This window comes from Ochlerotatus camptorhynchus, unplaced genomic scaffold (genome assembly GCF_037179485.1).
Source record: "Ochlerotatus camptorhynchus isolate MF236.1 unplaced genomic scaffold, CSIRO-AGI_Acam_v1.1 ptg000160l, whole genome shotgun sequence".
Classification (NCBI taxonomy): domain Eukaryota; kingdom Metazoa; phylum Arthropoda; class Insecta; order Diptera; family Culicidae; genus Ochlerotatus; species Ochlerotatus camptorhynchus.
In genome coordinates, this window is record NW_027040650.1 from 30140 (window position 1) to 43239 (window position 13100).

At 39.9% G+C, this 13100-nt stretch overlaps 1 protein-coding gene across 1 annotated transcript in view; it reads right to left on the bottom strand.

Moving 5' to 3' along the window:
- Positions 1-13100, bottom strand: part of Golgin104 (Golgin 104) — a 192719-nt gene that overhangs the window by 10098 nt on the left and 169521 nt on the right. The window contains exon 6 of the mRNA XM_065222206.1: positions 8322-8736. Within this exon, the coding sequence (XP_065078278.1) occupies positions 8322-8736 (415 nt within the window). The remainder of the gene's footprint in view (positions 1-8321; positions 8737-13100) is intronic.

The window sequence follows — 13100 nt, forward strand, 5'->3', positions numbered from 1 at the left end:
CATAAAACATCCCGAAAGGGTGAGCAAAACTGCTCAACGCCTAAGGAACCACAGCCAAGTACCAGTAAGCCCAGTGCATTGTTGAAGATGGTGGCTAATTATTGCCCTCCCCTTAATGATGAATGCTACAATTGTGGAGAAGAACACCACCTGACACAGTGCCAATTCCTTGCAGCGTTTTCTGTGACGGGTGCGCCTTCAAATGGTTCACGACGGATAATTGTCCATATTGTTTAAAAAAAAAACTCGATAAAGAAGTCCTAAAGTCGCAGAAACTTCCCGCAGCGCAAGGTGAGTCAGACTTTTTTACTTGGCTCTTCGAAATCAGTAAATTCTATGACTCAAGATCTAAGGAGGGTGAGGAGGAGACCACTTCTGGCCATGTACATAAAATTACGCTAAATAACGTTTTTGATGATCGACCACATGTGTCAATCAAAATATTTGATGGAGAGGTATCCGTTCTTTTAGATTGTGGAAGCAACCTCACCTTTATCAATAAAACCATGTTCGACAAATTTCGGAGAATTCAAATAAAATCGCCATCTATCCCTATTGAACTACAAACTGCTGATGGTTCCCAACTAGAAGTCAGCGGTGAAGTGCTCATACCGTACACTTTCAACGGAAAGACTCGTGTACTGTCAACTTTGGTCGCTCCAGCCCTAACTAAAGAGTGCATATGTGGGATGGACTTTTGGAAAAGTTTCGGGATCTATCCTGCAATTGCGTCAATCTCCACCCATCCGGCTTATTCTACTCCGGTTTTAGAACCGACGAAAGTAGTTCTCAATGAGAGACAAAACCAGATTCTGGATCAGACCAAACTAATGTTCAAAATAGCTACATCCGAATCGCTGGACACCACCCACCTACATGAACATACAATTACTCTGAAAGAAGAGTTTAAGGACACCAAACCCGTACGATTGTATCCTTATCCAATAGCTCTGAAAATCCAAGAAGGGTTGTTCGCCGAGCTTGACCGGTTGTTAGACCGAGGGATTATGGAAGAGTCCAATTCGGACTGGTCACTCAACATAGTCCCGATCAAAAAACCATCGGGGGCGATTCGACTTTGCCTCGACGCTCGCAAGCTAAACGAGAGAACCGTGCGCGACGCCTACCCTCTTCCGCACCCTGGACGAATACTCGGTCGCCTTCCACGAGCTCGATTTCTCTCTACGATCGATCTCTCAGAGGCGTTCTTACAAATACCGTTAGCACGGAGGTGTCGCAAATATTGTTCGTTCAGTGTACAAGGGAGGGGAATGTTCCAGTTCACCCGGCTTCCATTCGGGTTGATCAACAGTCCAGCGACGTTGGCAAGGTTGATGAACCGAGTGCTAGGATATGGTGTACTGGAACCGAATGTCTTTGTCTACTTAGACGATATCGTCATAGTGACAGAGACATTCGAGGACCATGTACGGTTGCTCAAGGAGGTTGCGCGGCGATTACGCGAGGCAAATTTGTCCATTAAACTCGAAAAATCACACTTTTGCTTGGGCGAAATTCCGTTCCTCGGCTATATTCTTTCTTCTCAAGGATTACGAGCGAATCCCGAGAAAATTCAACCTATAGTCGAATACGAACGGCCTACCACTATCACTAAACTTCGACGGTTTTGGGAATGTCTAATTATTATCGGCGGTTTATGGCCGATTATAGTCAGATTACCTCAGCCCTTTCAGAACTTCTTAAAACGAAGTCTAAAATTTTGAAATGGACCCCTGACGCCGAGGAGGCATTCCAAGCAATAAAAGAGAAGCTGATTACAGCTCCCATTTTGACCAGTCCCGATTTTGATCATGAGTTTTTGGTTCACACGGATGCCAGCGATTATGCCATAGCGGGTGTCCTGACGCAAAAAGTAGATGGTCAGGAAAGGGTTGTGGAATACTATTCAAAAAATTAACCACTCCCGAACGCTCCTACCATGCAACCAAGAAAGAAGGCCTTGCCGCCCTTCTTTCCATAGAACATTTCAGAGGCTATCTCGAATGCAGTCATTTTGTTCTCGTGACCGACGTTCTCGTCAGCTTTGACGTTTATTATGCGGTCAAAGTGGAGAACGTCGTCCCACCTCAGTCGGTGGAGCTTGACGTTTCAGATGTACGACATGACCATTGTGCATCGTCGCGGCAGGGACAATGTAGTGCCTGATGCCCTATCGAGAAGTGTAATGGCCGTTCAGCTGAAATCTGATTGCACTTGGTATACTGTGAGACAGCAAGTCGAACAATTGCCAGATGAGTACCCAGATGAGTACCCAGATGAGTACCCAGATTTCCGCCTATATGATGGCCAACTCCTAAAATACGTTTTCACTGATGATCTCGCAGACCATCGCTTTGATTGGAAGATAATTCCCAGTCCAGAGTCCAGGAAAGCGATAATTAAAGCCAATCATGATGATTTAATGCATGTGGGGGTAGATAAGACTGTCGGAAAAATCCAACAACAATTCTTTTGGCCGAATATGTTTCGGGATGTACGAGAGTACGTGCGAAAATGCACCGAGTGTAAACAAATAAAAACACCAAACCATGCTACTACTCTACCCATGGGAGACATGCGCACCGCCTCTCGACCCTGGCAAATAATTGCGCTAGATTATAAAGGCCCTCTTCCCCGCTCCACCACTGGAAAACAGTACATCTTAGTGGATCTGTTCAGTAAATGGGTTCAGTTACATGCCTTCCCCAAAATTTCGGCTAAAACCCTGTGTACGGAACTGCTAGATAATTGGTTTTTCCACAACTCGGTGCCCGCGACATTGCTGACCGATAACGAAACAACATTTACTTCACGTGAATTTCGCGCCCTGTTGAATCGGTTCGGGATTCAACAGTGGTTAACATCATGTTACCATTCTCAGGCAAACCCTGTGGAGCGGGTGAACCGTGGAATCAATACGGCAATTCGCTCATACGCGCGGGAGAATCAGAGGACTTGGGATTCTCAGTTATCCGAAATAGAAGTAGTCATAAATTCGACCATACACTCGTCTACTGGATATAGTCCTTTCAGGATTGCCAAGGGGGAGGAGATTATTCTTAGAGGAACAGACCATTTGCGTTTTGGAAACGAAGAAGAGTCGTCTCTAGAAGAACGAACCGCCCGAATCAAGACTCAAAACCCTGTTTTATACGCTCTTGTTCAAAAACATTTGCTGAAAGCATACCAGGTTGCCAAAAAAAACCTACAACCTACGAACCCGAAATCCCGCTAAGCCGTTAAAAATGGGCGAGACAGTGTATAAGAAAAACACTAAGCTGTCGAACGCAAACGAGTTTTTCAATGCCAAACTTGGTGCTCAGTACCTTCCATGTACGGTGATCGCAAAGCACGGGTCATCGTCCTATGAATTGCTCGATAGCAATGACCCAAACGTCGGTGTATGGCCAGCCAACCTTTTAAAACCGGCTTAACTATAGCCGTCGAACCTAGGGTTTGCTAGGTTCTCAGAGTGTCACCGTTCTCAGTATCTGACTGGGAGCCGACCGTCATAGGTCTAAATTCTTCATTATTGGTGATTTTAATGCAAAACACCGCTCATGGAATAATGTTCAAAGCAATTATAATAGTAATATTCTGTTTGATGATTGTTCTGCAGGTTATTATACTATTCAATATCCAAACAACCCAACATGCTTTTCTTCTGCAAGAAATCCCTCAACTATTGATTTGGTCTTAACTGATTCATGTCGACTTTGCAGCTAATTGGTTACTCATGCTGACTTCGGTTCTGATCACCTTCCAGTTACTTTTGAAATATCCCAAGAAATAATTTGTAATCCCAACAGCTCTACTTTCAATTACCATAGAGCTGATTGGGAGCAATATCAAACATTTATGGAATATAGCTTCGATCCAAACATTCCTTTGCAAACCAAAGATGAAATTAATTATGCTCTCGAATCTCTGACTACTTCTATAGTTGAAGCAAGAGCTGCCTCAGTACCAACATGCGAGGTTAAATTCGATTCAATTATAATAGACGACGATCTTCAACTCTTGATCCGTCTTAAAAAGGTCCGTAGGAGACAACTTCAAAGAACACGTGATCCTGCCATGAAAGTTAACAAATTAAAAAGCGATTATCTGCCCTGAGGAACAAAACTTTTGAAAATAGTGTTTCGAAAATAGACCCAAGTTCCAAACCCTTTTGGAAACTCACAAAAATTTTGAAAAAACCTCAGAAGCCTATTCCACCGCTTAAAGAAGGTGGTAAAATTTTGATCACAAATTTGGAAAAAGCTCAGAAACTTGCTAAGCAATTCGAGAGTTCCCATAATTTCAGTTTGGGTCTTACTAGTCCTATTAAGAATCAGGTTGCTCGGGATTATCTGAATATTTTCTCTCGGGAAAATATTTTTGATGATTCCTGGGGGACTGATTTGGACGAAGTAAGGTCTATAACTAAAAAGTTTCAAAATATGAAAGCTCCAGGTGAAGATGGAATTTTCTATATCCTCATCAAAAATCTTTCTTGGTAAAATTATTTAACCGATGTTTCCATTTGGCATACTTTCCTGATAAATGGAAAATGCAAAAGTTGTTCCAATTTTGAAGCCGGATAAAAATCCAGCTGAAGCTTCTAGCTACCGTCCAATAAGTTTGCTTTCTGCAATAAGTAAACTTTTTGAAGAAATAATTTTAAATAGAATGATGCTTCACATCAATACGAACTCAATTTTTGCACATGAGCAGTAAGGATTTCGCCATGGGCATTCAACTACTCATCAACTCTTAAGAGTTACCAATTTAATCCGTTCAAACAAATCTGAAGGCCACTCAACTGGAGTTGCTCTTCTAGACATAGAAAAGCATTCGACAGTGTTTGGCATGAAGGTTTGATTGCTATATTGAAAAAGTTTAATTTCCCGCTTTATATTATGAAATTAGTTCAAAATTATTTAACTGACAGAACTCTGCAGGTAAATTATCAAAATTCCAAATCTAATCGACTACTTGTTAGAGCAGGTGTTCCTCAGGGTAGCATTTTTGGGCCTATATTGTATAACATTTTCACTTCGGACCTCCCTGATTTGCCTCAGGGTTGCCACAAATCTTTGTTCGCTGATGACACAGGCATTTCCGCTAAAGGAAGAATTCTTCGTGTTATTTGCAGCAAGCAGACTGCAGAAAAGTTTAGATATTTTCTCTTCTTATTTACAAAAATGGAAGATTTCTCCCAACGCTTCCAAAACTCAACTTATAATATTTCCACATAAGCCTAGAGCTTCCTTTTTGAAACTTAGTAGTAGTCACATAGTCACTATGAACGGAGTTCCAATTTCCTGGTCAAACAAAGTGAAATATCTTGGATTAATACTTGACCAAAAATTAACTTTTAAAGATCACATTAAGGGCATTCAAGCCAAATGTAACAAATATATAAAATGTTTGTATCCTCTTATAAACAGGAAATCCAAACTTTGGCTGACGAATAAACTTCTAATATGCATTTAAACAAGTTTTTAGACCAACCATGCTTTACGCTGTGCCAATATGGTCTAGTTGTTGCACTACCAGGAAAAAAGCACTTCAAAGGTTTCAGAACAAAGTTCTGAAGATGATTTTAAAGTTGCCTCCCTGGTACAGTACTACTGAGGTACATAGAATTTCGAATGTTGAGATTTTAGAACAAATGTCCGACAACATAATTAATAATTTCAGGCAAAAATCGTTGCAATCCTCAATTGCAACGATTAATTCCCTTTATACTTAGATAAGATTTAGTTTTAGTTTTTAATTTTAAGATTTCAATTGTTATACTGACATGCAGGTTCAAAAAACCTGTTTAAAATACTGAATTGCCAAGGCAGGAACAATGTAAAAACACTTAGATATACATATATCACAACAATTAAGGCTGGTAGTAACTGGAGCACCTAGGTTAAAATGAAATGTAATTTATTTTGAATTTGGAACAAATAAAGAGTTAAAAAAAAATCTCTTCGTCGAAGCTCTAAGGATCCCGGGCCTAAGCGCGAACCAGTTGACCTCATTGGCAAGGGCATGTGACTTAACTATGCGAAGAAAACTGGACCCAACGAACAGGGGGCGTCCAGCTTGCTGGTGTCTTCTAGCCAGAAGGCGCATTCAGAGAGCAAGAACTGAAGCAGACAGAGAGGCGGTGTTCCGAGCGGTCAAGGCTTCACTAAAACGAAAGATAAAGCTGAGCAAGTCAAACAGTTTCAAGGAGCTGTGCCGAGATGCCGATGCCAACCCCTGGGGCAACGCATACTGAGTCGCGATGGCGAAGATCAGAGGTCCATGTGAAAAAAAATTAAATGTGCCCCAACAAGCTGAAAGTCATCTTTGAGGGACTTTTCCCACAGCATGACCTAACGACCTAGTCACCCACACCATATGGCGAGAAAGATGGAGACAACGTTGAACAAGTCTCCAACGAGGAACTCCTAGCAGCAACAAAAGGGTAGAAGGCAAAGAAAGCTCCCGGCCCGGATGAAATTCCCAACGAAGGCGGCGATCCAGACGTTCCCGGACATGTTCAGGATCTAATCCAAATGATCTTGCACCTGATTTAGTCTGTCATGCGGCACTACGAGTTGAAGTGATTTATCATTGATTTTTAAGTGATTTTCGTGTTGAAACAGAGTGATTTGTCGTTGAAAATATGTACTGTATAACACCTTTAAATCAAAATGATCATCATTTGAATTGGCACCACGGTTTTCATCCATTGAATTTGATTAGTTTTGCTTTTGGAAGCAAATGCCAAAAACGCACATGCTAAACATTACTCGCTATAATGGCAAGTCAACAGCAAATGAAGTCAAGTGAGAGAAGCTATAATTCTTCATTTCCACCTGAAATAATTTGCATTCTAAAGCGTGAGTATTATGAAATTGATGCTGTATTTAATAATAGTGTAACCTCTATTACAAAACATTGTCAAACTTATCAATATTGCTGAAAGTCTCGTCTTGCTTATTACTACAAGCCTTGAAATGTTGTTCAATATCACATGGAAACATGTGATCTGGGTAGTAACATGATACATGTTCTATGGTTATATTCGGAATAACATATAACAAGGCAATATATTTATTTATATATTAGATATATTAGATACACTTAAAGTGATAGATTGTTAATATCAGTGTGGTTGACATTTCGAGTTCAAAGCACAGCACATCAACAACGATGTACAATACAATCTAAAATAAAGTGATTTGCTGTTGATTTCATCGTGCTTCGATATGATCTCTTCCAAGGGATCTACGCATCGAATTGCAATGTTTGGAAAGTAGTGCAAATTCAACAGCAAATCACTTTACATGTACATGATGTTTTTTTTACCGTATGGGCCCTTATGATTCTAAATGTCTGTAGTTTTTGAAAATGGCAAATTCTATATTGTTCAATAAACGGCTCATCTAATCAAAATGATGTCTGAGACAAAGTTGTGAAACTGGATTGTCGTTTCTTTCGTCTCGTCTTATGTTAGGCACTAGACAACGGACAACACAAACAGCAGACCAGTAGGGAAATTTCCTTTTAACGAAAACGTTCCACCGGCTGGAGTGGAAATCGAAACCTCATTTCGTGGCACACACAATACGCCTGAACGACGGGTGACGCCACTAGCCGCATGACCACGAAGCCCAAAAAAATCATTCATCACGAAGGGGCAGAGACTTTCTGCTCGACACACCATCTAACGTCAAAAAAGACACCCAATATGCATTTGATTAAAGTCAAGGGGTGATTGAGGTGCAATTAAATATTGCCGAAATGAGTGAAGTAATAAATACATAAATTTGGCGATCAACAAATTTATTTATTTATTACTTTTTTCATAACTCATAAATCAATTTATTGTTATTTTTCTAAATAAAAATTGATTACGAAAACCTGTTTTTAATTTTTTTAAAAGTTTTATTTTATCAACAAAGATGAAACACCAAACGCCTCCATCATCTATTTAAAAAAATGGTTTTTTTACCCATTTTCCGGCAAAACCAGTTTAGTAAAATGGGTAAAAAATAACCATTTTATGACAGAGGATGCATTTACTCCTCACCATACTTTAACCATTAAATGAGGAGGGGCACTTTTAGTGTATTTTTTTTTTAATAACTCGGCAGGTTTAACATTTTTCCATACGTTTATGTTGCTTTTTTGCTAGCTCCTTTAAGTACATTGTACGGCAACAATTTCGGAAAATTTGTTCACTTTACTGTAGTAATGCGAAGAGAAAATCGATAAAGAGAATCAATCATCGCAGTTAGGTGCTTATAATTTCGAACGCTAGATTTATAATCCTTTTTATAGTACATACATACCTTTACCAACATTGCATGTTTTCTCTTTATAACAGTCATGTCCTCCAATGCCTGGTTTAGCTTCTGTTGTAAATTATCGCATTCTTTTGATTTTTCAGCAAAGTGTTTAGCCATCACTAAGCGCTCCTCAAAACGATCTTTTCTTTCACTATCCAGCTCTTCTTGTAATTTGTTTATTTGGCATTCGTATTGAGTTTTATTTGCTTCATTATTTTCCAATGAAGCAGCCTGGCTTTTTGACACATGTAATAAAATATCATTTTGCAGCTTTGCATTCAGTGATCCCAACTCTTGATTCAAAGCCAATAGTTCATATTCTCTTTTTTGAAACTTGTTTATGTCATCTGTAAGCTCAGTCAGCTGCTTCTGGACATATTGTATGTGCTCTGTAAGATTACAATTCGCATCCTTTGATCTGCAAAGAAATCAGGTTTATTGACTAAAGACACAATCAATAGATTAACAGAATGGTTGATCTTCGTAACAGATGTCGCTAGTAAAAACAAAGATATGAGATTTTATTTTGTATGCAGAAAACCAAAAATATTGAATGTTGTTGAAATTAGAATCTTTTTAGAATATCTTATTTGGTACATGTGGTAGCATTTATTGTTACCGAGTTATTTTTTTTCTAAAACCAATATTTTTGGAAAATGTTGTACAAATATAGTGTTCAGAATCTCTGGGGCTAACTGCGATGATCGATTCTCTTAGGGCCCATGCATTAATTATGTCACGCTAAATCGGGCAAAAAATTACCCCCTCCCCCTATCGTGACGTTTTTAATATACCTAATGCATTGCTTGTCACAAAATCTTAGACACCTCCCCCCTCCCACCTTAGAGCGTGACATAATATATGCATCAACCCTTAATATATTTCCTCAGCTGGATTAATATTTCTCGGTGCGGTTGATGTTGCATCTGGTAGCCAATACAACCTCTTACATACCTGTGTTGGAAACATTTTTTCATATTTTTGCACTTAAGGGAAGTAATACAAAGTTAAAATCGATCAAGAGAATCGATCTTCACAGTTAGGCCTTTATGATTGTGAACGCTAGAAATACAAATTCTAGATAGAGCTGGAATTAGGGAGTAACAGCTTTTGTAAACAATGACAATGACAATGACTTTCGATGATTTCTAGAAAGTTAAAACTCGTCAATGCAAATCAGCAACACCATCGGTAGGGGACGTGGGCATGTATTGAGTTCCTAGAAATCATCTTTTTACAAAGGATCTTAATCCCTAACTCCAGCTTCATCTAGAAATGTCCGTACATAATATTTTTGAATAACTTTTTACCCATAGTTTCGTCATGCTGTCAGTAGTTGTGAGATTAAAACTAACAGTTTACGTTAATCAATTGGATCCTGGGTGCTTCACCAGATGATATCCCTTTTGAATTCGCACGTTGTTTCTCATGATGACTCACCAAGTATCGTACGCTGTCGCTGAAACATCATTACGTTAGGCTCAATCGTGAGTTCAAGCGAGTTAGCCATCGATGCTATTCGCGATATCAACGTGGGATTCAGAGTAAACTCGAGTCGCACCCGAAGTCCTTCTGGAATTACGTTAACGAGCAGTATATTTCCATCTTGTTGGAAATTTGCATATGTGTTTCCTGTTCACAAAAAGGGAAACAAACGGGACGTGGATAATTACCGTGGAATCACATCGTTGAGCTCAGTTTCGAAGTTATTCGAGTTAGTCATCATGGAGCTCCTGCTCTCTCATTGTAAGCAGTATCTAAGTAGTGATCAACACGGCTTCATTTCCGGTCGTTCTACTACCACTACTTTGTCTGATATCGTATGTCACGGAAAGCATGACAGAACGGGCTCAAACAGACGTAATTTACACCAACTTGTCGGCTGCATTCGATAAACTGAACCATGCAATTGCGATTGCTAAGTAGATAGATTCGGGGTAAATGGCAACCTCCTGTGATGGTTTCGCTCTTATCTCAGTGATCGCCAGCTGATGGTAACCGTTGGTGAATGTCAGTCTGCTACTTACCCAGTCACGTCAGGGATACCTCAAGGAAGTCACCTAGGCCCGTTGGTTTTCCTGTTGTACTTTAACGACGTGAATCTGGTCCTGGAAGGCCCTCGTCTATCGTATGCAGATGATCTTAAAATCTATATCCGGATCCGTTCTTCAATGCCAGCTCGAAGCGTTTGCTAACTGGTGCAACTTGAACCGAATGGAGGTCAACCTAACGAAGTGTTCAGTTATCACGATAGGGGAGGGGGTAATCATTTATCAACGTGTCAACCACATAAAAGACCTGGGAGTTATTCTGGATTCCCAGTTAACGTATAAGCAACACATCTCGTTCATTGTCAACAAGGCGTTAAGATCTTTGGGATTCATTTTCAGGATTGCAAAGAATTTTTCCGATACATATTGTCTCAAATCGCTATACTGTTCCCTGGTGCGGTCCACCCTGGAATATTGCTCTGCAGTATGGAACCCAAGCTATAACAATGGTGCTGAAAGAGTTGAGGCCGTTCAGCGTCGATTTCTTCGATTTGCTCTGAGGAAGCTGCCTTGGAGAAACCCTTTTCGTCTACCCAGTTATGAAAGTCGATGTCAACTGATTGATCTGGAGCTTCTACGTACTCGGAGAGACATTTCGCGGGCCCTGCTCATCGTGGATAGTTTACAGGGTAGAATTGATTGTTCTACAATCCTGGAGAAGATCAACTTGATTGTCCAACCCCAAGCGCTGCGAAATAACGCTATGTGAAGATTGCCTCAGCATCGCACTAATTATAGCATGAACGGTGCTATAGACGGCCTTCAACGTGTGTTCAATCGAGTTTCTTCAGTGTTCAATTTCTGTTAATAAGGAGCGGAACGTATGTTCAGACATAGTTTGATTTGGTAAAAGGCTTTTAACTTCTTGAACCAACCGTTCTTGCGAGGATGATGGAGGATTAAAATGCCAATTCCCTTTGATGCAAGTCTGTACTCGGTCTTTTTGAGTTCATTGTCAGTCCCTACAAAGTTCGTGCCATTATCACTATAAAGGAATTTTATTCTGCCTCGTCTATTTTGCACAGAGTTTAAGCATAATAGTAATACATCTGCGGATAGATCATGGGCTACTTCCAAATATATGGCCCGAAATAATCTACTCCAGTGTGGGTAAACGGTTTTATGAACGGTTGCAATCGGCACTCCGGTAAAGATTGCATTTTAGGGGTGTTTATTTTTGCGTTTTCGTTTTTACAATGTTGGCATTTTTTATTGCCCTCCTCATTCCACCATCTATTTGTACAACATGATATTTTTGTTGAACTGTTACTATAGCAGCCTTCATTTTTTGTATTTAAATTGTTCATGTTGATTTCTCAATATTAAATCTACCACATGATGTTTGATGGAAGAATGTAAGGCTGTCGAGCCGAATAAGGGCGCATTCTGCATCTTTGTAGTGGGTTTTAGATTTTATTGTACCGTTTTGATCTAAGAATGGTGTTAACGTTCTTATCTTGCTGGACCGTTTGTTTAACATTAAGCTCAGTCATCTCGTCTGGGGATGCGTCCCATTGAGTCTTTTGGATTAGCAATATTTCTGCTATTTCCATTTCGACAGCAGTTATCGCTTTTTGAAATTTCAATGTCTTGTTTATTTTACACCTAAGCCAGTCTATACATTTTTTACGATACATACAGATCTTTTGAGTCGATTCCAATCCGAGCACCTTTCAACATTCAGCCAATCTATATTTGGTTTATTTACGTTGATTATTGAGTAAACCAGGCGTAGTTCCTCATGACTTAAATCTGAGTTTTGTTTGTCCTCAGTTGTTTGTGGCCAGTATTCTTCCTCTAATTTTAAGAATGAAGGTCCTTCAATCCAAATGGATTTAGATAGAACAACTTTTGTTGCTTCATCAGCCGGATTTGATGCTGAGCTAAAATATTTCCATTGTGATTCTACCGTGTTCTCCAGAATTTCGCTAACACGGTATTGAACAAATTGTTTGAATTTTCTTAACTCAGATTGTATCCAACTTATCACTGTTTTTGAATCTGACCAGTATGTTACCACTACTTGTAATTCTAGGTGAGGTACTGACATAATTTTTGTAGAAGCTAACTGGCAGCAACAATTGTAACGTTAATTCCTTCTTCGCATATTGTTTTCATGTATATGACTGCGGCAAATGCGTTCAATGAAGCGTCACAAAACACATGAAGTTCTCTCTTTATTATGCTTTTGGAGTAGGAATAACATCTAGGATTTTTTTATATTTTCTATGGAGGATAATCTACATATCTATCTCTTGCATCAATATTCTGGATTCAACTGTAGATAAATATTTCAAAAGGTCCTATCTGCATTGATCGATTCTCTTCTTTTTTTTCCTTGATTTGTTTTCCGTGCTGAGCTACCGACGCCAGGAACGCAGCTCCCACACCTGGACCCTACCTATCGACCCATCAACTCATGAACAGGGGACCAACGGCTTCACTTCCCTTCCGAAGGAAGGCGTGATCAGAGATGTTATGCCTCAGAACATCCCGGCGGCGCCGACTGGGATTGAACCCAGGCCTGCTGGGGTGAGAGGTAATCACGCTTACCACTACACCACCGGCGCCGCTATCGACTTTCTCTTTCGTCAATAACTCAGCAGCAAAACCTTTCCCTGTTGTATTTGACGTTTTGGACGCTAGATAAGAACCTACTAGAATTAGCGCGAAATCTGTTTGCATAGCAGTAGTTATGAAAAGCGAAAGTCGATGAAGAGAATTGATCAAA